This window comes from Panthera pardus, unplaced genomic scaffold (genome assembly GCF_024362965.1).
Source record: "Panthera pardus isolate Hobbes unplaced genomic scaffold, ASM2436296v1 HiC_scaffold_11, whole genome shotgun sequence".
Lineage (NCBI taxonomy): Eukaryota > Metazoa > Chordata > Mammalia > Carnivora > Felidae > Panthera > Panthera pardus.
The window spans coordinates 14268094-14294715 of record NW_026526666.1 but is presented as its reverse complement, the minus strand read 5'-3'; the positions used below and the strand labels follow the sequence as shown (position 1 = coordinate 14294715).

General features: G+C 41.3%; 1 protein-coding gene across 5 annotated transcripts; it reads right to left on the bottom strand.

Moving 5' to 3' along the window:
- Positions 1 to 1890: 1890 nt before the first annotated feature.
- CLCC1 (chloride channel CLIC like 1) lies at positions 1891 to 26327 on the bottom strand. 5 transcript variants are annotated; one of them, XM_053891622.1, is made up of 11 exons: positions 26250 to 26327; positions 16924 to 17065; positions 16404 to 16505; positions 13253 to 13360; positions 10565 to 10786; positions 10183 to 10323; positions 8484 to 8577; positions 6898 to 6995; positions 6492 to 6638; positions 3887 to 4228; positions 1891 to 2468 (listed from the first exon to the last, which is right to left on the bottom strand). In XM_053891622.1, the coding sequence occupies exons 2-11, from the start codon at positions 17050 to 17052 to the stop codon at positions 2211 to 2213; spliced, it is 1641 nt and encodes a 546-aa protein (XP_053747597.1). In that variant the 5' UTR covers positions 17053 to 17065; positions 26250 to 26327; the 3' UTR covers positions 1891 to 2210. The 5 variants fall into 5 exon arrangements, with proteins under 5 accessions (XP_053747597.1, XP_019313256.2, XP_019313255.2 ...); XM_019457711.2 differs by lacking the exon at positions 26250 to 26327 and adding an exon at positions 25888 to 26177 and having other exon boundaries at positions 16924 to 17064; XM_019457710.2 differs by lacking the exon at positions 26250 to 26327 and adding an exon at positions 25893 to 26177 and having other exon boundaries at positions 16924 to 17064.
- Positions 26328 to 26622: the final 295 nt, after the last annotated feature.

The window sequence follows — 26622 nt, the reverse complement described above, 5'->3', positions numbered from 1 at the left end:
TGGGGCTCTGGGCCTCTGTCCTTTCTCAAAGTCCTTCAGATGACTTGATGGGCAGTGAGAATCACTTCTCCAAATGGCCAATGTTCACAAAAATAAAACAGAAGAAAGTTACTCGATCTGGAATCACATTAAAGGCTCAGGAAAAAAAAAAGTATTCTTGGTTCTAAGATCAGACAAATTTTGTCAAAAGTACTCTGTTAACACCTGGATCACTTTATGATGTATATATTATATATAGGATATAATGTCCTAGATAGCGTCCTTTTAAAACCTGTATGTAAGTTTCATGGGTTTTTTCTTATAAGCATATTCAATGAGCAAAGACAGCATACCAAACCACAATAATGTAAAATATTTTGTGTATACTGCAGTTAAGAGCCTGTAAACATTCATTAATTCCATTTAAAAACTGCTTTTAAAAAGCTGTATACCTTACTGATTTTCCTAAAAGCCTGTTGCTACAATTCTTGATTTTGATAAATATGAGCTGGACAATAAACAAGCCTATTACTCCAAGTTCTAGACTGCCCTTGATCTGTTCAGTTTGCTTTAGTCTTCCCTATTTGCTGTCATTCGACAGCAGTTGAATGTATGTTGCTTTGCTGTCAAAGTGGACTGCATCCCCAACAGTTATCTGTAATGAAATAATACAAAGACGAAATTTTAATTTTTTACAGACTTGTTTTTAGATTGATAAAAAGTTCAAACAGCATTAACTCCACTCTCATTGTTACAGTCTGTCACCTGAGGCATTCGATACTCTTTAGAGTCTAATCACAGCTCAAAGGACACCTAACCACCCTAGGTGCATATTTACCAACTAGCATGAACAGGTCTGGCCCTCAAAGAGGTTTTTTCAATGTTTATTTTTGAGAGGGGGGACAGAGAGAATGAGCAGGGGAGGGGCAGAGAGAGAGAGAGGGAAACACAGAATCTGAAGCAGGCTCCAGGCTCTGAGCTGTCAGCACAGAGCCCGCTCAGGGCTTGAACTCACAAACCGTGAGATCATGACCTGAGTTGAAGTCAGATGCTTAACCAACTGAGCCACCCAGGTGCCACAAGAGAGGCCTTTATATGTATTGATGTTCAAAAATCCCCAAACTGCAGGCATCCTTGCATTAGTTCATATATCACATACCTACTATGTTACAAATTTTTATACAAAATTCTGTTGTATTTGGGGGGGGGGGGGGGGAATACTGCCTTTTTGATGAAATACTAAAGATGTTTGCAATATTAAACTAGAAAATAATATTAACGTTAAATTTTACACCCTCTTGCTGAGGTAAGTTTTTAAAAACTTAAAAACTGACATTTAAAAAATGACAGTGGCATTTTTTAGTATTTGACCAGGGATGTAGAGAGATTATGCTGTTTAGCAAAAATAATGTACTTGACCAATGTGTAAAGTACATATTGAAATAGAGCTATTCTCAAAGTCTACGGACTATGTAAAACCCAGATTACCGACTTAAACTGTGCTAATAACTAAATTCTCCTGGCAATCTTCAGTTGTTAGCTGAGGGTAAAGTAAGATAGGTGGCCAGGAAGCAGGCCCAGTCATCGCTGGGAGAGTTAAGAGACGGAGATGGGATAGGGAATGACAAAGCCATGATGAGCTAAGGCAGCCTACACAGAGACAAACGGACACACACTCCATGGCTGCATGAAGACACCGAAGTGCATGACAAGAGTAAACTTGACCACAGTGGACTCTCCTTAAAAACTATTTTTGGGTACTCCCACTTGCAGAAACATATCGAATCCAATGCACGACTAACAAATTATTAACTAAGGTAGGTGTCCTCGGGCTTCGCTAGGCACCACGCACGTTGGCTAGTTGGTTCCTATCTAAGCCTGTGAACCATCAACTTCTTTTTCACTGTCCCCTGAATCAAACTGACCTCTTTATTTGAAATCAGTGATACTTGCCATGGTGTTCATCGATGAATCCCGTTCCAAAATTAAAACTTTAAAACTTTTTGGGAGGTTTCAATATGAAAATGAAATTAAACTGACAAAAGATTAAAAACTAAACAGAAATACATGTGTATTCATTCGTTCTGATGGTCAATAAAAATATTAATGTAGAAGTTGGCACCTGTATAGTAAATGTCAGAATATGTGTAGAGAAGAGTGCACGGTTGTGAAGAGTATACTTTACAAAACCCAAAGACGACCTCGGAGCTGTGGTCCGAGTCTGTGTTCCTCTAGCCACATGGGCCAGCATCCAGGTCCTTTCCACAGCTGGCGGGGCTGGATGCACCACCGCCTTCCTCTGGGCTGCCTCTGGCCTCGGTCCTGAGCTGGCCCTTTTCCTCCGCAGATGTACCTTCCGCCTTCTCTGATGTCTCTGCACCAGAGACACGCTTAGTGGACTGGCTGCTTTCAGTGCTGCTTTCTGGCAGTGTGCTTTCTCCTGGTATTCCAATCTCTTTGGGCTTTGCATCCAAAACAGGAAATTTATGCTGTAGAGAATTACATTTTAATTGTTTAATTAATGCAATCAAACATGTTTAACAAGTTCCTATGCAAATCTGTTGTATCAAACTTGGAACTCTTTCGAATCCCAGCTCCAGTGCTGTACTGTAAGGATACAGATGTTATTAAGCCTCACAGAACTATACACGGAGGAATGGGGCAGGGGCACGGAGGATATGGCAGGTGGTCTAGTGACCCAGGTTTAGGAAGGGACAAGAGGACTGGTAAACAGTACTGCTAACTCCTCTTGCCTGGTGAGAGTAATTCATTTGAATTATTTATTAAGTCTGTATTAAGTTCTATGTGCTGGGGATACAGCAGGAACAAAACCGACAAAACCCGTGCCCTCACTGGAACTTCCAATTAGCTTGGGGGAAAGAAGCAACAAATTAACAAACTACCACGCTGGGTTTACATCAGGTGATACAGGAGTAAAGGCCTGAAGAAATGAACCATGTGAATATACGGGAATGGCATTCTAGATAGGGAACAGCAAGTACAAAGGTTGTAAGTTCACGGAATAGTGAGGAGGCTCCTGTGGCTGAAGGAGAGTAAGCACAGCAGGAGAGCAGGAGGAGAAGAGATCCATGTACCAACGGAGCCGGGCTGTGGGCAGATCAAGGGAGCCCCGGGTCACCATGATAACTAGCTTTCCCTTTAAGTGAGATGGGAAGTCACTTGAGGCTTGGGATGAACGGTATCTTACCGTTACCTATTAAAGCTGAAAGGCACATCTGAAAATTTTCTAGATGTACGCAGGTATGTTTATTCTTATAAGAAACTCCGTGGAAGGGATTCTATAATCTCCTAGATTCTGCACTCACAGCTATTTCTCAAAGGTTTACAGTTGCAACTTGAACTTTGCAAATGACACTATAAATTCCTCTCACAAACAGAAATGGCAATGTCTCTTCAAATGACCCATAATGTAGAGAAAACACCTCAACATTCGGCAGGTAGAAAGTAGACTCTAGCCAGCCAATGATACCAAAGACTTGGGAAAGTGTGGTGTGGCCCCTCCCCGCCCACTCTTCCACCCAGCTGAGCCTTTAGGGCTCTCCTGCGGGCTCCCCAGGGCTCCAGGCCTTCAGTGGGGACTTCTCTCTGAGCTCTTTACGGGTAGAAATTTTAGTCATGCTCGCTCGGTTTCCTAATGAAATTTCCTATGAACTACCACCTGTTCTAACTTGTTAAATAGTACTTTACATAAAAATTAAATCTGGCTTTATTTCTTCTGAGAAGGCCAAACTTTTGACTAGAAAGGAGGAGAGAGTAAACAATTATATCAATAACGATATAATTAACTGTGAAAGTTAAGAGAGGAAAAAACGCTTAACCAGAAGCTCTGTAGGAAGCACTCAGGCCTAGCATGACAGGACGGCAAAATGAACAGTTGCTGACTTACACTGGGTACCGCCTTGGGATGCTCTCTCGCCTCTGCGTCTGGTAAATCACATGCCCGGAGCACTTCGGGGCTCTTGTTGCCAGTCTTAAGTCTCAAGTCAACATCTCTCTGTCTCAAAACATCTCTTCTACCCTCATATGTTTTGTCATAAGGGCCTTGCTCAACGGGGCCGATCGGGCCTCTATAATAGAAATCTGTATCACCTGCTCCACCATGGGGTCTATAATCAACTTCCTTCTGCCGTCCTCTGTCACCTGGCTCAAGTGCCCGGGGTGGTTCTCTCTCGGGACCACTTATTTGTCTCAGCATATTAACTGATTTTCCAGCACCATAGCAGAAACTCTAGAAGGAAAAGAAATACATAGTCCTGAGTATTTAATGGCTGACTCACAATGAAATTATTCAGGATGCTAACAAAATTACCTAACTTGACTTGTGGCATTTGGAGACATATTCATTTCACTATTGTTTCATTAGAGGTCTCTTCTTTAGATTAATACTGGGCCAGAATAGCCAATAAAATGTGAGAAATCATGAAGTGTTAAGTAGACATTTCAATCAGCTGAACACATTCTGAATGAATTGTACCAAGGGAAGTTTGGCTAAAGTCTAGAAACTTAAATTGGAAGGTACTAACTGATAACTGCTCATCAGTTGTCTATTTTCACACCCACCATATAAGGTAGTTGCTAAAAATCAGAATTGCACATCATTATGGAAACATTCTCAGGTAGGGTAAGTTTCCAACAGGCTTTGAGTCCCATTTCATGAGAAAACCTAGGCAGCATTTCTCAATGTGTGGCCCAGGGACCCCGAGGGGGATCCCTGAGACAGGTTCAGGGATTCTGTGAGGTCAAACTTTTTTCTACTTCAAAGACCTTAGTCTTTCTCACTCTTCCCTTCTGAGTGTGGAATCTTCTGGGGCTGGAATGACTTCCTCACTCTGACAGCTCATGGACCGTGTGCTCATGTAGATGTGAATTTTAAATTTTTCTTAGTTTTAATTCCTAATACGGTAAACTATCAATAAACAAAACCACCATAAATAGGAGCTCTTCGTGGTCCTCCGTTTTTGTTTGTTTTGTGGGCTTTGGTTCTTAAGAGTACAAAAGGGTCCTGAGAATAAGAAAGTTGAAAATCACTGAGCTAGAGAAACTATTTGAAGACAGAAGCAGTAAAACCCTTTCCGCAGGCAGATGAATCAAGAGATGATGGGCTTTTGTCAGACACTAGATTATAGGGAGTCCACCCCTTACAATGGTTCGACTTACAACTGTTAGACTTCACAATGGTGAGAAAGTGATACACATTCTGCAGAAACTGTACTTCAAATTTAGAATTTGGATCTTTTTCTGGGCTAACAATTTGAGGTATGCTCTTCTCTGGTGATGCCGGGCAGGGCAGCTCCCGGTCAGCCGCGCGGTCACAAGGATGAACAACCCCTTCACCTCAATCACTCCTTACCCGCACAGCCATTCTGTTTCTCACTTTCAGTACAATATCCAAAAAACTGTGCGAGATATTTGACACTGTACTATAAAATGGGCTTTGTGCTAAATGATTTTGCCCAACTGCAGGCTAACATAAGCATTCTGATCACATTTAAGGCAGGCTAGGCTAAGCTATGACGTCCGGTAGGCTAGGTATCGTAAATGCACTTTTGACGTATGGTATTTTCAACTTACAATGGGTTTATCGGGATGTAACCCCGTAAGTCAAGGGAAATCTGCACTACTACACAATTAATGTCACCTAACAAAATCATCCCCCTAAACCTGACTCCTAAAATCACAAGCCCAAAAAACAAAAACAAAACAGGAACAATTTCAAAATGAATAAAGCATAGTAAATTTTGTACCCTTAGGGAAGATAATCCTTTTTAATTTAATAATTAAAATTGGAAGGTACTAATCGTCTGATAATTGCTCACGTGTTGTGTATATTCACACCCAATATAGAAAGTCAATGCTGCAAATTCTTTAAAGTTGTACATTTTAAATAGCTTAATTTCTTTACAGATGCAAACTTGGCTTTTCCCATGGCACATCTGGGTTCTTTGTATTTTGTTTTATGTGACAACTACTTCATTAGGGTAAGGGCTGAAAATCAACAATAAGAAAGCTGAAGAGGCCGTGGATGAATGACGAATAATGTTTCTACATAATCAATGTCTGTTCCTGGATCCCCAAACTGTTTCCCAGTACAACACCTTCTTCTACATCCCTGCCTGATTCTGCGCTTAAGCCAACGCCCTTCCCTTCTCAGGGCTGCAAAAACTCAGACTGAAACAAGGCCCCCTTTCTCAAAGAGGACAAAACAACTGATTTCATCTGTATTACTTCAACAAGTTAAAGAACAAATTTAAAAGGGTGTTATTACTCGAAGTCCCTGCCACGACACCCACAATCAAACTTGAGAATCATCTCCTTGCTTATACACGTAAGAATACACACGTAAGTATAAATAAATCCGCATCACTTTAAAATCATCTTTTCATACCATTAAGCATGACTTAGCCTGATTTACACAGCAAAAAAAGTCTGCAATTTTAGAACTGCCTTTTTCCTGCAAGTCCTGTTAACAGTCAACAGTGCTATGTACTAACCAGGACAGCCAGTGCCATAATTATCAGCACTGGAATGTGAAGTAATACTGGCATCTCCTTCATGAGCGCTTTAATAAATTCACCAGCTCCTTTTCCAATGTGTTTCAATGGCTCCGTGACAAAGTTGGTGAACGTAACTGCCAGTGCCTAAAACAAGACATAATAGCAACTTAATTTTTCCCTCAAATGGTTGAGTGCACAGAACAAGCCAAAATTCGCTGTGCACTGGGATGAAATTATGTTCATAAACTAAAATGCGTTTAATGTGAAAATCATTTGTAACGGAAGTATTTTTTCTAGAGCAAAGGTTTATTAGTAGCAAAATGACGGTAAAAACACTAACTTTTAATAAATACAAGGGATTTTTGACTTTGTATAAGTAATTTTGACAAAATGTGTTCTATACCTTCGTTGGTGGGACCAACCAAATAGGGTTGACTAACAAGAGCTCATAGTATTTTTGGCATGGGTCATCCTTATAGGTCCACGAACTTCTAAACACTTCTATTTAGAGAAACAGACAAAACACTGAGTCATTAAAAAAAAAGTTGCATTTCATTCCCAAATAAGACATTTTGGTTTTGTCCCTGTCCCTGCCGCCAACCAATTTTAACTGCTGTACAAATAGACTCCCTATAACACTGATTTAAAAAGTTTTCACCTTATGCCCAAAATGTTTAAAAATCCCCTCAAATTATACGAGTCTTATGCAGATAAAACATACTTTATGAAAATTTCTAAACAGTAAACATTAAAAACTGTTCTTTATACATACAAATGAATCCAAGGAAAACGGGAAATCAGAGATCGCTGGATTATGTGGAAGTTAATATCCTGGCTGTGATGCTGTGTTGCTATAGTTGTGGAAGATGGTTCCACTGGGGATAATGGGGAAAGGGGGCACAGGATCTGTTTTACTTCTTACAACTACGTGTGCATCTAGAATTATCTCAATAAAATTTCAAGTTTTATTTATTTTGAAAGAGACAGCATAAGTGGGAGTGGGGCAGAGAGAGAGAGAGAGAGAGAGAGAGAGAGAGAGAGAAAGAGAATCCCAAGCAGGCTCTGGGGAGGAAGAGAGAGAGAATCTCAAGCAGGTTCCAAGCTGCTAGTGCACAGCCTGCTTGGGATTCTCTCTCTCTGCCTCTCTCTGCCCCTTCTCCACTTCTTTGCTCTCTCTCTCTCTCTCCCTCAAAATAAACATTAAAAAAAGAAACCAATTCTTACTTTACAAAATAAAGAACGTTAGTTCTCCCAATTTTTCTAAATGTATGTACACGGTACATTGCATACTAGCCTGGGCTAGAGGATATATTCACTTGTCTCCTGCAGCCAGGAAGCAAGGCTGGATTGGTTTAGTTCCCATAACTTTTGAAGAAACGCTAATTTGGACACCCTGTTTTGTACAATCTGCCGAGAGTCTATTCTGGGTCAGCTATTACAGACGTGCATTTATAAAGTGCCTTTGAACACTAAACCATTCCTATTGCTAGATATACAGAAGTAAAGACAGTCACATTAGTGAGAGTGTTTATAAAGTCTGTGAGATTAAAAAAAAGTCAATTTTCCTCTTATTTAAAAAATGTATAGTAAAGTTACAATATAAGGTTTCATAAGTCATTATCAGGAGATTAAGTCTAAGCTGGATATTAATTTATATAAACACGATTCACTTCTTTAATAAACATGCTGAACCCTCTTCCTAAGGACTAGATGAACGACATGAGCACAGGCTCCATCACAGTCCAATAGAGAAGACAGGTGACACTGGAGCCGGCAAAGACAGGTCCTATTCCTTCCCTGTGATGTTACATGAGCACAGGTGTCACGGTCTGAAACCCGACGCTTCTGGCATGTTCTTCTGATACTGAAGATTCATTTGGTCATGGGAAGCGTCTTTCCGGCATTTTATCATTTCTCTGTAATTACTAATATGTTCTCTCCTTCTCGGAAATTCTACTCAAGATAAGGCCCAGTGAACCAACACCTTACCCCAGAGACTTCCAATCCAGTCCATCTTCTCAGCACACACGTTGTTTAACGGCTCCATCTTGGCAACCTCGGCCTGATGCTGTGCGAAGGCTAGCTGACCAACACCAAGAGGGAGCTGTGAGCGGCCGCTAACAGGAGGTTATGTCTACATATCCAAAACCTTACTTCAAAGAGTGTCTGTACCAGACCCCAGACTGTTCACATTTTGTTCGATACAAAAAAAAATACGTATTATTTTAAAATAGTAGCTCTTTTCAGTTCATGGCAAAGCACAGTCTCTTTTTCTTTTTAATTAAAATTTTTTTTAACATTTATTTATTTTTGAGAGAGACAGAGAAAGACAGAGCATGAGCAGGTGAGGGGCAGACAGAGAGGGAGACACAGAATCTGAAGTGGGCTCCAGGCTCTGAGCTGTCAGCACAGAGCTGGAAGTGGGGCTCGAACCCACGAACTGTGAGATCGTGACCTGAGCTGAAGATGGACGCTTAACTGAGTCACCCAGGTGCCCTCAAAGCACAGTCTTAATATTAACAAGTGAGGATAAAGAATTATAGTTGCCTTCTTTGTACATACTTTTGATGAGAAAGGAAAACCTTTGTACTAAAAAGATTGTTTTAAAAAATTAGTTCAAGGGGCACCTGAGTGGCTCAGTCGGTTAAGCGTCCAACTTCAGCTCAGGTCATATCTCACCATTCGTGAGTTCGAACCCCATGTCGGGCTCTGCTGACAGCTCGGAGCCTGCTTCCAATTCTGTGTCTCCCTCTCTCTGTGCCCCTCCCCCACCTCTCTCTCTGTCTCAAAAATAAATATTAAAAAATTTTTTTTAAATATCAGTTCAAATATAATTCACAGCACGTCCCAAAATATATACATTAAATAACTACTTCTCATTTTCTTTTTACAATTCACAATAAAGTGTTTTACTCTGGATGATTTTCAGCACAAGTGGTCCATATAAAGATACTATATCTTTTTATATAAAAGCCCTGGGGGGAATCACCAAGATAACAATATTCAACCAAACTTTCTTCTTTAATCTGTGAAGAATTAGTTCTAGAAGCTGCAGAACTTAGAGGAAAAAGTTAAGGATGTATCGCAGTGACTTAAATCAGATAAATGCATCGAAAACACTTTGCTACCTGACTCACCCTGCGAAAATGATCTAAAATTGCCCTTCATTGGTTATGCTATTTTGACAAGAAGAATAGTGCTTCATTTGACTTTCTGTATTCAGTATGATCCCAATTTTGAAAGAACTGAAATTTATTTAAAAAAAATTTTTTTTATGTTTTATTTTTGTTGATGATGTGTCTACCATCAACATATCGCTTTCATATTCAGAAAATAACCGAACTTTTAAAAAATAATCTTTTGATATCTTTTCTGGCAAAGAATAAAAGGACATACCCTAAATTACCTACATAAAATTTTAAACAGTCTATCTACCTAGCTTTATTCTGATTTAGCCGCCCAGCTGCCACCGTCAGGAACTGGGCTATGAGGACGAGGACCACGCCAGCTGGTCAAGGACCCAAAACACCAGGTGCAGGTGAGCAGCTGCCAGTTTCCTCCCCCGCCTCATCTCCAACCACTGCCTCCAGCCCTCAGGAAGGTTATGTATCAGCTCTTGATGCACGGTCTTCTTCTTCTATTATGAAATGGCATTTGAACGTTTTAAAGCCTCCCGCGTATTTAATACCTTATATAAATACATCCAATTCCATCCCAAACTGACGAGAAAACTGATGAATAAAACCCGTCTCAGCTGGGTGTACCAATGCACATAGGTCCACAGCTCGGTAGCCACCAGTGCCACGATGCAGAGCAGACACAGAAGCACCTCAAAAACAGGAAGAAGGGGAAAGCAAAGTTACTGCCACACCATCCTCCCCACCAGAAAATGGGAACTGTCAACAGAGACCAAAGAACCGGACTCCTAGGCCGAATCGGGTGTGCTCTTCTGCCGCACGCTCCTCAGTACAGCAGGAGGGTCTCCATACAGGCTCCTACCAATCATGGTGGAGATTTTAAGGGATTTTTAAAGCTGAGCTGTTACTTACGTCCCCCTCATCCCATCTTACCATCAACACGTTATACGGATCCACTCCAAAAGAGTCTTCAAATCTCCACTTCCATGTTTCAAAATCATGAAGCTTAAAATTAATTAAAATATCACTTAGTGCATCATCCAAGGCTCCTGGCTTCCAATCCTCTCCACTGAGAAACTTCTGTATTTCTAACAAGGTTTGTCTTCTTAGGATAATCTCAGCATCATAATGCATATCACCTTTGTTTTCTTCAGGCTGAATTAAATTTGCCAAAAACAAACAATAGAAGAGAGAAACATTGTAAGACAACAGCCAATCTGGAACTAAATATGTATGTGGTTCTTATTTCACATGTATAAAATAAGGATAATACTATCCACCTATTTTTCTCACATACAAACCAGAGATTTTGTTCTATAAAGTCACCTCGGACGCTAGTCAACAAATACTGAACCATGGATCCTACAGGAAATACACGGTCAGGTTCCAAACACATTTTCATCAGCCTGTCAATGCACAGCCCTTTAATGTGTGTTTCTACTTAAAGATACCTTATTTAATCTTGTTGATTAACACTTAACTCACAGCCAACAGCACTGTAACTCATGCCCAAACGAAGCTTATCTCACACGCATATTTTTCTCTGTAAGGCACATCCCAGCCTTCATGTGCTCGGAGGCACTGGACAGGATTTTTCTTGGGAATTTTTTTTGAGAGTGCATGAGTAGGGGAGAGGGGCAGAGGGAGAGAGGGAGAAATCTAAAGCAGGCTACATGTGATCTCACAGTCTGTGAGTTTGAGCCTGTCGGGCTCTGTGCTGACAGCTTAGAGCCTGGAGCCTGCTTCAGATTCTGTGTCTCCCTCTCTCTCTGCCCCTCCCCCGCTCATGCTCTGTCTCTCTGTCAAAAATAAATAAACATTAAAAAAAAAAAAATTAAAGCAGGCTACACGCTCAGCATGGAGCCTGATACAGGGTTCGATCCCACAACCCCATGAGATCATGACCTGAACCAACATCAAGAACTGGACACTTAACTGAGCCACCCAGGTGCCCCTAATCTTGGGCATTGTTTTAAACAGCCAAATAACAACATCAGCTTAAGTGTGAAATATGTGGCACTAAATAAAGCATGAAAAAGTAATTGTTTATAGTCTGAGAACTGAAACAAGGCAAAACACAGCATTGCGCAGCCTCGGCTGGGAATGGGTGCACCAGACAATTCAAATGCTGTGCTGCTCTGTGCATGTCTGAGCGACACAAAAGCTCTGCAAGGATTAACTCTGGGGTCACAAAAGAAGTTCAGTGTGTACACAAATTCGCAAATATGGAATCCACAAATAACAAATGTGAGCTGTTTACTTTAGGATTCATTTATGACTTTCCATCTGACTGAATTTTCAGAAGTCCTAAAATATGCAGTAATACAAAAGAGAAAATGAATCTCGAAAAACAGCCCAACTGGAGTTTCTATGAACATGCATATTTTTTTTTAATTTTTTTTTTAATGTTTATTTATTTCTGAGACAGAGAGAGACAGAGCATGAGTGGGGAAGGGGCAGAGAGAGAGGGAGACACAGAATCCGAAGCAGGCTCCAGGCTCTGAGCTGTCAGCACAGAGCCCGACACGGGGCTCGAACTCACAAACCATGAAATTATGACCTGAGCAGAAGTCGGCCGCTCAACTGACTGAGCCACCCAGGCGCCCCTGAACATACATATTTATAACTATTTTTATTAGCATGTATTCAGGTTAGCAAAATCATTACAGACATTTTACTTTCATTAACCAGTTAACACAAATAGAATATTCTTTTTTTCTAAGAATGCAGATATTTATATAAAAAGCAAATATAAAATCAGAAGAAACCAAAGTGTCATGTGCTATCACAAGTCGTCACTGAGCTAAAAAAGCAGTCATTGATTACTATTTTTAAAAAACACTACATTAAATATTTCCATCGTAGGTATTTTCTGCCTTCATCTGTGTCCTCACCCCACACACTTGTAAGACTTGAATTAAATGGTGCGTGTATGAGAACATCTGCTTTTTCACTTCCAAAATAAGGTGGGATGATTAAATATTCATCTAACATTCCTTTCCCCTTAAAACTTTTCTTGATGTTTAGGGGCACCTGGGTGGCTCAGTCGGTTAAGTGTCCAACTTCAGTTCAGGTCATGATCTTGCAGTCCATGAGTTCAAGCCCCGTGTTGGACTCTGTGCTGACAGCTCAGAGCCTGAAGCCTGCTTCAGATTCTGTGTCTCCCCCTCTCTCTGCCCCTCCCATACTCACGCTCTCTCTTGAATGAAAGAAAAACATTAAAAAAAAAAATCACTTTTCTTGATGTTTTGAATCCCCAGAGTGAAAACAATGACTCTAAAAACTGGAATCCTAACATTAATTATGAACAATATGCACATGATACGCAATTCTACAAAGTAGTACTTGACATAGTAAAAAGCTTCCGCGATGGGGGGAAACTACTTAAAAAACATTGTTGTCTTTCTCAACACAGAATGATCTTACATCACGAGAATGAGAAAGTGTGTAAGTGGTAGAAAACAAGGGCCAGCATAGAATTTCCTTGCCAAGTCATGAGTGTATTACATTTCCAACCATTTAGTAAAGTTCAAATAGCAAATTTAAAGCACCTCCTCCCATGTGAAATTAATAAATAATGAAAAGATCCACCATACTGATGAATATCACATCAATACTCACAAGTCCGAGCTTCCTGGCTTCAATTAAAATTTTATTTAAGTATCTCCTAAAAACAGGATTGCTTTGACTTTCATAGTCTTCCCTCTTTTTCTTTTCACACTCACTGATCTGTAATCACAGAATAAATTCAACATTAGTTAGCATCAAAGTTTAATGTAAGGGTCAAGTTTCTAGCCTAGAGATCCCATCAAGATCAAGGTAGGAGCTTGTGATTATCAACTATATGAAAACTATAGAACTTCCTACTTTCCGTGGGTTCTCTTTGCAAAGGGCAGGAAGGCAACAAATGAGAAACACACGTTCAGCACTTGGCTCTGGCAATTTTAAAGCTAAAAATCATGAAACAAGGAGGCAGAGATGTGGATGAGCAGAACATCTAGGACCATCTGCCTCTTCCCAATTCCAAAGTAATGATTCAATGAACAAAGGAACAAAAGAAGAAAGGAAGAGAATAAGGAACAGAGAGATAGAAAGAGAAACACACAAGAGGAAGCCGGAAGCTGAAATGAAGGGCCCAGCAAGGAGTTTCTTGAATGTGCATATTACTTTTTGCCTTTTATCAATTTTTCCTGTAAATGATCGATCATCCCCAACTCTATGTATGGGCTGCTTCAGAAGGGCAGGAACATGGCTTCTCCAGAGTGTCCAACACATGGCAACCCCTCAGCACGTAATTCATCATTCAGATTTCCTCTGAACCTAGCTCTACAGACACCACAGTGGTCAAGTTGCTAGGTGAGGGTAGTACCTATCTTACAGACATTAGAACCTGTGATAAGCAACTTTTATTTTCTAATTGAGTGTGGACCATGAGTTGAGTTAGCATGGAAACAGGCTTCAGATGATAAACAGAATAACCGAGCATTACACTCAGACTTAGGATAGACGGACACTTGAGAAGTCATGTGGCAGCTTCCTCTGCTTGCAGGCAAGGTTTAAAAACCTTTTAAATTTCTCTTTAAGAGAATGTGTGGGTTTTTTTGTTTGTTTTTGTTTTATTTTGAGACAGGGAGCAAGAGCATGTGCATGAGCGGGAGAGGGTGAGAAGGAGAGAGAGAATCCCAAGCAGGCTCCACGCTGTCAGCACAGAGCCTGACTTGGGGCTCCACCCCACAGACTGAGATCATGACCTGAGCCGAAACCAAGAGTCAGACACTTAACCAACTGAGCCATCCAGGCGTCCAAAAGGGAATGTTTTAATTTTTTTAACGTTTATTTTTGAGAGAGAGACAGAGAGAGAGAGGGCCAGAAAGAGGGAGACAGAGGATCTGAAGCAAGCATTGTACAGTGAATACAGAGCCCGACGTGGGGTTTGAAGTCACGAACTGTGAGATCATGACCTGAGCCAAAGATGGCCACTTAACTGACTGAGCCACCCAAGCGCCCCAAAGACAATGTTTTTTAAAATAAGAACTCAAGGGGCACCTGGGTGGCTCAGTCGGTTGAGCGTCCGACTTGGGCTCAGGTCATGATCTCGCAGTCTGTGAGTTCGAGCCCCACGTCGGGCTCTGTGCTGACAGCTCAGAGCCTGGAGCCTGCTTTGGATTCTGTGTTTCCCTCTCTGCCCCTCCCCTGCTCATGCTCTGCCTCTCTCTCTGTCAAAAATAAATAAACATTAAAATAAATAAATAAATAAAAATTAAAAAAATAAGAACTCAAGACTCCATTTTGCCAATCATATTTTTACAATTTTGAGCCCATGTTGCAAAGAATGGAATAAAAAAATCTCTGTAAAAAGGCATTTCTGCATTTCCTAGTGTGCAGCCAAACAAACTCAATGATACTACAAAACACAACTAAACTGAGGCAAATCTTATCCAAGCATTACTTTACTGGCATTGGGTGAGACAGCATTCACAGCCGGTTAGCACCACAGCAGTGCTTACAGATCCATAATCGAGATCTCTGTGCCTCCATTCACAAGCTCTCCCAGTGTCTCAAGCTGGAAACCTCTGTCCTTCACTCCATCCCTTTCCCTTCTCCCTCAGCTACCCAAATTTGCCTATTCCACCTTGAAGAAGTCCCACATTTCCCTCTTCAACCCTGGTCACTGCCTTGGTTGGAGCACTGAGCACTGCTGGGCCCCTGTCACCCCCTCTCCTTCCAAGGCCTCTCCATGGGGCCACCAGCTCATGGTCTCCACAGCCAAGAGGTTGGTTCCCACCCCACAACACACATTCAAACCCTTAATAATAGTGACTTATTTCCTTTCTCATCACCTCTACTTCAGTCTCACAAATAAAAGGACTGAATAAATGAAGGAATAGCTACCACACACTAAATTATAATAATCCCTTATATGTGCAAGAGTAATTCTTATGCTCATCAGATGATCATAGGCCCATTTCTTCGTGGGCTACATTTGTCATGAGTCTATGACCAAGCACTGTGACAGGTGACAGAGAATCAAAAATGACTAAAACAGGGGTGCCTGGCTGGCTCAGTCAGTACAGCATGGGACTCTTGATCTCGGGGTTGTAAGTTCAAGCCCCATATTGGGTGTAGAAATTACTTAAAAATAAAAAAATAATAATAGGGGCACCTGGGTAGCTCAGTCGGTTAAGCGTCCAACTTCAGCTCAGGTCATGATCTCACGGTTCGTGGGTTCGAGCCACGCATCGGGCTCTGTGCTGACAGCTCAGAGCCGGGAGCCTGCTTCGGATTCTGTGTCTCCCTTGCTCTCTGCCCCTCCCCCACTCGCACTCTGTGTCTCAAAAATAAATAAAACATTAAAAATAATAAAATAAAATCTTAAAAAAGTAAATAAAACATTCTTGATCCCAAGAAATGTTCATCTCTGAGGGCTGATGGGGGGTGGGAGGGAGGGAAGGGTGGGTGATGGGTATTGAAGAGGGCATCTTTTGGGATGAGCACTGGGTGTTGTATGGAAACCCATTTGACAATAAATTTCATATATTTAAAAAAAAAAAAAGAAATGCTCATCTCATAAAGAAATAATTACAACATGGTGAAATAAATGTTATTACAGGAAAATAAAAGTACTATTTTTAAAAAAGTTCAGAGTAACTAAAAAAAAATTCTATATCAATATTGTACAGTACACAGAAGCATATGTAATGTTAGCAAATATAGGAAGCAGCAATTAAACATACTATGAATATAAAATTCATGAATTAAAAAAAATTCTAACCTTATGAGTTAAAGAATCAAGTTTGCTATAACATTCCGACAATTCATCAGCACATGACAAGTCAGGACTGACATCTTTTTTCTCTGATACATCATATTTCACCTAAAGCAAAACAGAGATTTTTATTTCCTTTATAAAACCTATAGTTAAGACTAAAACCTATAGTTAAGTTGTAAAACCTATAGTTAAGACTAAAATTTGACTTCATTTTATGACTTTGTTATATTCTTCAATTGTATTGAACCATCAAAAAAGAAAGAGTCTCAAATTTCTATACTAAGAGCTAAAATCAAATTAGTTGCTGCTCAATGGGCTTTACGTTCCAATTCAAAACAAAAATAACCAGGTGGGATTGAAATCATTTTAGATGAAGCAGGTCAGGGAGATAATCTGCACGGCTACTAGTCACTGATATACAATTCTTACAGCTCTGTGAAAAACGGCAATCGAAGTGGACTATTTCCAGTACAGACCTGGGAAGGTCTTACGTACACACACGCTTTTCTTTTTCTTTTAATACCTGAGATTTTCTCATTGTTCCTGAAGCAGCATCATAGTTAAGCATGTCTGTGGGATCAATCCAGTCATCATCAGAAGCATAACCAGTTATAAGCCACAGACATTCACAAAGGAGCAGAGAATACAGCATCCTGCATGAAGGCTAAAAAAAAAAAAAAATTTAATAGATATAATGAAATAGAATTATTTTTAGAAGACATGGTTTTGTAATAAAGGCTATCTACTTCCTTCTAGTGCTGAGATAATGCTTTCTTTCTGAATAACTGAAATAAAAATACTCAGTAAAACGGTATTCACATATAAACATATACACACATATTTTTGCCAAGACAAAAAGAAAGTAAGAATTTTTCATAAGACTCAGAAGAATCCGATTCCCGGGTTTATATCCAAGGAATGAAAATACCTATCCACACAAAAACTGATACACAAATGTTTATAGCCACATTATTCACAATAGCCAAAAGCAGAAACAATTCAAATGTCTATCAACTGATGGATAACTAAAATGTCGTCTAGCCATACAAAGGAATCTTATTAGGCCATGGAAGGAATCAAATACTGATAAGTGCTACAATATGGATGAATCTTGAAAACACTATGCTATGTGAAAGAAGTCAGTCACCCAGGACCATAATATGATTCCATTTACGTGAAATGGCCAGAACAGGAAAATCTAGAGAGACAGAAAGTAGATTAGTAGGTCCTCAGGGCTGAGGATATAACAGAGGGTTGGTAGATAAAGGATACAGGGCTTCTTTCTAAGGTGATGAAAAATGATCGAAAACTCACTGTGGTAATGGTTGCAATTATCTGTGAATACATTAAAAACCACTGAGTCGTGCTCTTTAAATCGGTGAATTATATACAGTATGTGAATCATTTATCAGTAAAACTGCTTTAAAATAAACAGGTATTTAACCAAACCCTCTCCCCCCAACTTTTTTAACACATGGAAAATTAGAAAGGTATAAAATTAAGATTCAAATGAGGTGACTGAACTCCCAAACCTTTCAGAAAAAGTAACCTGCTTCAGCTAAGTCTCGGCAGAAACACTGTCAAATCATTTTTGTTTAAGTTTATTTATTTATTTTGAGAGAGGGAGGGTGTGGGAGGGGCAGAGAGAGAGAGAGAGAGAGAGAGAGAGAGAGAGAGAGAATATCCCAAGCAGGCTCCACAGCAACAGCGCGGAGCCGAATGTGGGAGTCAAACCCACAAACCTTGAGATCAGGACCTGAGCCAAAATCAAGAGTTGGATGCTCAACCGACTGAGCCACCCAGGTGCCCCAAATCATTTCAATACTTAATACCTCTTCTATTCAACACTGTCCAATACATAAACAACCAAGCACATGTGGCTATTTAAATTTAAATTACATTAATTACAAATTCAGTTACTCAATCATGCTAGCAGCATTTCAAGTGTTCACACACCCACAGGGGGCCTGTGCCTGCCAGTACAGACACAGAACAATTCCATCACTGCAGAAAGTTCTGTTGGACACCTTATCTTATACCTACTATGAATAAAAATCAAATAAGAGAATTCTAAGATGAGAAAGCCCTGGGTTTATAGTCTACCTGTAGAAATAAAGTAGCTCCAGGCTAAATTAAACACTTCTTTGTGCTCCCCGAGTGCTCTCTTTATTCTTCCAGCACAACACACAACAAAATTAGCCACTTATTGGCCAATCTCTTCCACTGGCACAGTGGCTGCCCATCTTGGCTGTGTGTTAAGAATCACCTGACAAGCTTCTAAAAATCCCAATCTTCTGGCCACATCTCAGGCCAATTAAATCAGAATCTCTTAAATGTGGGACCCAGGCACTGGAATTTTAAAGCGCCTCCTCAGGTGGTTTCAATACGCAGCCAGGATAGAAAACCACTGTGCTATAAAGTGAACTTTTCCAGGGGAAGGTATCGGAATTCACCTTCCTGATGGCTCTCCATCTTGTCCCCTCCACCTCTCCAAGCCCAAGGCCTAGCCCGGTGGCTGGTGCATGAGATACCCAGTAAGTTTTAAGCTGCAAATGGTGAAAGCCATACAGGGATTCACAAGGTTTTAGAGGTTTAGAGGCTTCAGAGGCCACTCTCTGACTGGAAGACATAGGCACGATTTCATGGAGGAATGGGGTGTGGGAAATAGACCGGGAAGTGTGCAAGGTAAGGGAGGCAGAGGAGCAAAGTGAACCTTCGAAACCATCAGAGGATGGACATGGTGGGAGATAGACAGGAAGATGGCGGGATGGCAACGCTGTAGTGACAATGCTGATGTGAAAGGTTATGGCCAGACTTCTCGGCTAATAGTTCTCAAAGGCATGGGAGCTACATTTGGGGAAGATGAAGGTAGCACTAAGTGTACAGAATGAGGGGGAAAAGCTGGATTCTGAGAGTCCTCCAAGGAGGCTGAAGTAGCAAAAGGATGCCGAATCACATTCTGAAGATTGGCTATACATACAGGCCTCAGCTACTGAACGCACAAAAGAGAAGAAAGATGGCAGGCATGACCAAGATTTCAAGGCTGACCAACTACAAAAACATGGTATTATTAACCTCAAAAAGAAATTGAGAATGAGAACATGGTTTTGGGGGAAAGTCAGGCATTCGTTTGTACAGCATTTACTAAATACCTACTGGATACTGGGCACTGTCTTATGTGACAGGGATACCAAGACACTAGACCGACCACGATTTGTTAAGAAGCTACATGGAAGGAGGAACACACGGGGACGGGGGACAGGATGGGACAGTAACTTGACCAAAAAATAAATATAATTTCAGGTAGTGATATGTGCTGTGAAAAAAATAAAGGGGGACAATGGTATGGATGAGTTAGGAAATGTTGAGTATTTTAGGGAAGGTCTCTGAGGAGATTAAAGATGGCCACAAATGCTGTCAAGTCCCCAGGGAGAGATGGAGTTTATTTTCCCTCCTCCCAAATCTGGGCTAACCTTGTGACCACTGTCAACTGAGAAGAGAGGAAGAACTGATACAAAAGCATTTATTTTGGGCTTAGAACTATAATTTGGGGAGCAGCCCAAATTGTGGCCCCACTGCAGGGAAAAAGGGTTTGTTGTTTTTTTTTTAATTTTTTTTTTTTTTAACGTTTATTTATTTTTGAGACAGAGAGAGACAGAGCATGAACGGGGGAGGGTCAGAGAGAGAGGGAGACACAGAATCTGAAACAGGCTCCAGGCTCTGAGCTGTCAGCACAGAGCCCGACGCGGGGCTTGAACTCACAAACCGTGAGATAAAAACCCCGAAAAAGGGGTTTTTATAAGAAAAAGGAGGAAACAAAATACCTTACATCAGTTGTTTCCCAAGTATTGTAACTGGGAGATACTATTACAATTTATAATTCATTGGCTTTCTAGGTATATTGCATTAGTTGCTAGCAAAGTCCCTTTTGCAGAGTGACCAATTTTTGTTAAAAATACAGATACAGCAGTCAGGTGCTCAGTCATATGCCCTTGCCCAGTTCAACAGTGGAATGCAATTCCTGTTTCAAAAACAGAATGAATGGGGCACCAGGGTGGCTCTCAGTTGGTTGAGCATCTGACTCTTTGAGTTCAGCTCAGGTCATGATCCCAGACTTGAGCCCCAGACGGACCCTGCTTAAGATTCTCTCTCCACCCCAGTCCCTCTCCCCCCCACCCCTTGCGTTCTCTCTAAACAATGAAGAAAATAAATAAATAAAAACAGGATGAAGTTTCAGTCACAAAATGAAGTCTCTTATGCACAAATGTTTTACACAGGTTCACAATATTTAGCCAAAATATTGTGGCAGAAGTGATGCTGTGTTGGTTCTGGGCCGGGCCTGGCCTGGCCTGGCCTATGTGACACCCAGCTGCTTCTACTTTATCACTTTGGAACACCTGCTCTTGGACCTCAGCTGCCATACTGTGAGAAGACCTAGCCACATGGAGAGGCCATGTGTTGGGACACGCTAAGCTCCCAGCTGGCAACCAACATCAATGGCCAGCCATGTGAATGAGCCATCTTGGTAGTTCCAGTCCAATCCCACAGTATTGGGCCTGTGACCCAGCCAACATCATGTGGAATAAAAGAGCTACACAGATGAGTCCAGTCAAGCCCCATAAGCCTACAGAATCATAAGAATAAAATGTTTAAATGCCTCTAAACTTTGAGGTGGTTTGTTACACAGCAGTAGATAACCACAACGACATTTAAGCAGAAAAATGGTAAGAAGCTAACCTTAGAAGACTTGGGAAAAGAATATCTAGAGAATGGGCATAGCAAGCGTAAAGATCAGAGTGGGGAGAAAATTTGAAGCATTCAAAGAACAGGAAGGTCAAGATGCATAGTACACCGTACTCCAAAGCACTCCCTAGACTCCTACTTCTGGCCAAGATGAAGTAGCAGGGGCCAAATGTACTCTCCTGCCTGAAAAACCGAAACCTCTGCGCAAAATCTATGAGACAACAATTTTCAAGACATTGGATACTAGGTGAGCAAGGCTAATTGTCTTTGAAAAAATGGGAAATGGGCGACTGGGTGGCTCAGTCAGTTAAGCTCCCAACTTTGGCTCAGGTCATGTTCTCAGAGTTTATGAGTTTGAGCCCCATGTTGGGCTCTGTGCTGACAGCTCAGAGCCTGGAGCCTACTTTGGATTCTGTGTCTCCCTCTCTCTGTCCCCCACCCCACTCCACTCTCTCTCAAAAATAAATAAAACATTTAGAATTTTTTTAATTAAAAAAAAAAAAGAAAGAAAAATGGGAAACAAACACAGACAGTCCTTCCATTGCCCCAGCTTACTGTCTTAACAGTTTGCAGGCCATGAGCACAGGGAGGGGGAACTCAGGCACAGCCCAGAAAACAGAGGAAACAGAGCTGAGTATCTGGGGGGACCAAGGCAGAGAAAGCTGCAGAGAGACAGAACCCCTTTATTATGTGCAGAGGGTCCCTGCCACATAATAAAGGATATCTGGTCTTTGACCACAGTTCCTCCAAATGCCCTAGAAATTTCCTAAGTGATGGCAGTGTCTGTGATGAGGTGCTAATGAGGTGACTACGTTGGGCCCAAGGTAGCTTCAAGGTGGAGGATGGTCATCAGAAAGACCAAGCACAGGATTAGAGGGTTGGAACTTTCATCCATCCAACCTCAGGGGAGGGAAGGAAAGTGGAGATTGATTTCAATCACATGGCCAATGACTTAATCAGCCATGCTCTGCATCTGGCTCTGCACCAACAGTGCAGAGACTGGGATTCTCTCTCTCCTTCACCCAACTCATGCTTGCTCGTGTGTGCTCTCTCTCTCAAATAAACTTAAAAAAAATTAAAAAATAAACATGAGTAAAAAATTTAGGAAACTGGTAATTGAGAAAATAAAACCAAAAGTTAGTTCTTTGAAATGACTAAAAAAGTTTGATATACCTATAGTAAGATTAATGAAGAAAAAGAGAAGCCCCTCCCCCAAATCAAAAATGAAACAGGATAAACTTATTCCTGATTAAAACACTTAGCAAACCACGAATAAAAGAAAACTGCCAGAGTACTACCGGCAAACACTACACTTGATAAATACTGAAATCTTTCCCTCTGAGATCAAGGAGACAAGGGAAAACCTCTGGAAGGTTTCTGGGATATTGACAGTGTTCTAGTTCTTTTTTTTTTTTTTTTTAACATTTATTCATTTTTGAGAGATGGGGAGAGACAGAGCATGAGTTGGGGAGGGGCAGAGAGAGAGGGAGACACAGAATCCAAAGCAGACTCCAGGCTCTGCCTGTCAGCACAGAACCCAAATTGGGGCTCAATACCATGAACCAAGAGATCATGACCTCAGCTGAAGTCACTCAACAAATGAGCCACCCAGGTGCCCCAACAAGTGTTCTAGTTCTTAATCTAGATAGTAGTCACATAGGTGTATGCTTTTTAAAAATTTGATAAGAACATTAATATTTTAGACACTTTTCTGTATATGTATTTCAGATTTTACAAAAGCCTTTTCTAAAATGGAAAAGAATGAGATACCGTTATGGTCTGAACTGTATACCTCTAAAATTCATACGATGAAATCCTAAACCCCAGTTTCACAGAATATGACTGTATTTGGAGACAGTGTCTCTAAAGAGGTAATTAAGTCATAAAGAGGTCATTAGCATCAGCCCTAATCCAATATGACTGGTGTCCTTATAAGAAGAAGAAATCTAGACACAGGTCAGAGAGAAGACAGGAGGACACAGGAAAAAGGCAGCCATCCACAGGCCTAGAGAGGCCTCAGAAGAAACCAACTGTGCCGACAACCTGATCTTGGATTTCTAGTGTCCAGAATTGTGAGAACATAAACTTCTGTTGTTTAAGCCACCAATCTGTGGAATTTGGTGGTATGTGGTATAGCAAACTAACACAGATTTCTTCAGACATAAAAAGACTAAGAAAGATTCCAACCCACAGACTCTTGATATGTTAAAGAAGTTTAACCTCAATGAGAAAAGGTGTGAATAAAAGAAACAATGATGAGCAAAGGAACTGGTCAAATATACTAATTAAGTAAACCACTAATAAAAACAAAACACCCACAACTCTTTTTACCCCACAACTTTTTATGTTTAAAAATGTAAAACTGGGGAGCCTGAGTGGCTCAGTCAGTTAAGTGTCCAACTCTTGATTTCAGCTCAGGTTATGCATGATCTCATGGTTTGTGGGATCAAGCCTGGCCTCGGGCTCTGTGCTGACAGTACAGCGGCCTGCTTGGGATTCTCTCTCTTGCTCACTACCTCTCTGTCCCTCTGCCGCTTGCTTGCTCGCTCGCTCTCATCCCCCCACCCCTCAGAATGTAAATGTAAAAAAAATGTAAAACCCAAATACGAAGTAAAACAACAGTGGGAAAGGTATCCTAGGATCCCTGTCACACTCTAGAGACTGTTAGAAATACTGGATGACTGTATACTTTATTGGGGGGGGGGGGGGAGAGGAGGAGTTAAACTAAGGAATAAAGCCTTGAGAAGGCCCAAACACAAAAGAAAACACTTAAGACTAATAAGCACGGTAGAAGACAAGCTAAAAAATGCAATGTGTAGAAAATGAGAGGAGCTTAATTTGAAAGAGGCATTAGTCAACTGTTATTAAATACTTCAAAGAAGCTGAGAAAAATAAAGTCTGGGGGAAAAAACACACAGGATTGCTTAATTCATTGGTCATGTGTGAAATGACTTTCACAGACTAAAAGGGAGAAACCTAATTCTAAGCAGTGAAGAACTAGGTAGGTGACAAAGGGCATCTCTGAATGGAGCAGAAGCTCTGAGAAGATGGCAGTGTATAAAATCAAGTCTACAGAAAAGGCTTTTCATAGGCAACAAGATTTTACCCTCCTTCATAAACAGAAATGAATAAGGAGGAATGGAAATAAAGGTTCTAAAGCAAAAAGAAGAGAAGCTGACAGAGTTCACATTATTACATGTATCAAGAAGATGGTGAAATGATCCACTAGGAAGCCAGGAATGTCACTGGGTGAGGAAGCTGGGATGCAGGAATGGAGATTTGGGAAAACAGCTCTATAGGGAGCATTATGTAAAGGGAGATGAATCAAACACCTTTCAAGCAGGGGCACCTGGGTGGCTCAATCGGTTAAGCACCCAACTTCAGCTAAGGTTGTGAGTTCAAGCCCCACGTTCGGCTCTCTGCTCTCAGTGCAGAGCCTTCTTTGAATCCTCTATCGCCCTCTCTCTCTGTCCCTCCCCTGTGCACGCTCTCTGTCTCAAAAACAAATAAACATTAAAAAATAAAAAAAAAGCCACTCCTTAAAAAAAAAAAAAAACCACAACCTTTTGAGCAGCTGAGTTTTGACTATGACCCCTACAAAGTCATGCTATTAGCAATTATGCTACTTTCTCCAATAATGATCAGCAGATCCAGAGCTTCATCCAGGACTAAGAATTAGAAATGAAAAATCATGCAAGACCAGGAGCTGAGGTAGAAGAGTGGAACCAGCTGCAAACTCAAGTCCTCCTGCCAAATCCCAGTGGTCACTGACTGAAGGCTGTAACTCCTTGAGCAATCTTATAGCTGATCTCACGCTTCCTCCAAACAAAGCTGCATCTAAACCTGCTGGGGATCTTGTTAAAAACAGCTTCTGATTGAATACATCTGACGTGGGCCTGAGATTCTGCATTTCTAAGAGCTCCTAGTGATGGCAGAGACATTGGCTCACAGACCACACTCTGAGCAGCAAAGTGTTAAGTAACCATCCTGTGTTGGTTTAGTTTAATGAGGGGCACCTGTGATTCTACTTGACAGTGACTAATAAGCTTACTTTAAATCACCTTTCTCATCTGCTTCAGGCTTTGACACTAATATCAAAATTATTATATATATAACAAATATATATAACAAGTATATATAATATATATAAATATATAATAATATAATAAAACATGCATAATATATAATTATTAGATATATAATATATATTATATATAGTCCTCTTACTACATGCCAAACACTGTTACATACATTCATTCATTGAGTCCTCACAAAAACTCTTGGAAGTAGTACTGTCATCTTCATTTTACAGTTTGGGATAACAAATAACTTGAGTGGAGAGCTACCAAGAAAGACTGAGATCTCCAAGGGAAGTTACAGCTACTGAGTGGAAATCAGCAAAGAAAAGTATCTGATTTCAATGAATTACACACGTATGAGAAAGACAAGACTAACTTGAGTCAAATTCTGTATTAACCAAGAAGTTGCATGGCACAAAAGTCAGGAGTTCGCAATTTAGTTCGTGTGCCTATGTCTGGTTTGCTGGAGTCACGGCTCTCAAACTTGAGAATCTGCGTCTCTAACAACCTGCCAGATGGCGATGATGACACTAATCTGGGGACCACACCTTCATAACCACTGCCATGGAGAAAATATGAATTGTTTTTCACCACCCACTCATAAATATGTATCTCTAATCCTTATATTCAAATCAGATTTGAAGTTTTAAAAAATTAACTACAACCAAACCCGAGCTATTCCGCTGGCGGTATTCGATCAAACGCTGCGTAAAGTTTTCAGAGATAACTGAAGCCCAGGAAATTCAGCGTTCGCTCGACTCTGGCTTTGCAGTTGCTGCCCCTTTCCCTAGGCCGCTCTTTGAACAGTGTAACTCCCCAGCAGCCCGCTCTGCTCCCGAAGATAAGGCGGCCAGTCCTCGCCGATCCAGGCACAGCAGCCCGGGAGAGCGCGGCCCCCTGCCCCGGGCAGCGCCCGCCCAACCCGCCGGGGCCGAAGCCGTAATCCGCCCCCCGCACATACACCCAACCGCGCCGACTCAAGGCCGGGTCACCAGCCTGCGTCTCGGGAAGAAAGGCACCTACCCGCCGGCCTGCTGGAAAAGATGGCGAGCCGCCTAGCGGAGCCGCCGAACGCTTCAGCGGGCGCCTGGTTTCTGGCACCGCCTCATCGACTTACTCGGCTGGCAGCTGTGTGTCCTTCCCGGGCGCGCGGCTGATTGGCCCGCCGAGGGGGCGGGGCCTGACTCTGTCGGCTAGGTTTAGGCCAGGGTTTTTTACTTTGATCAGCTAGCTGAACTCTCTGCAAGTGGAGCCAAATGTATACGAATGGGTAGCGTGTTTTCTTAGTATTGATGTATTTTGTTAAGTCCGAATGTGCAACATCTACAAAAATTGTTTAAGTAAGGTATAATGAACGACGAGGATAGTCCTATGTATGGGCGTGGAGGAGGACATGCTCA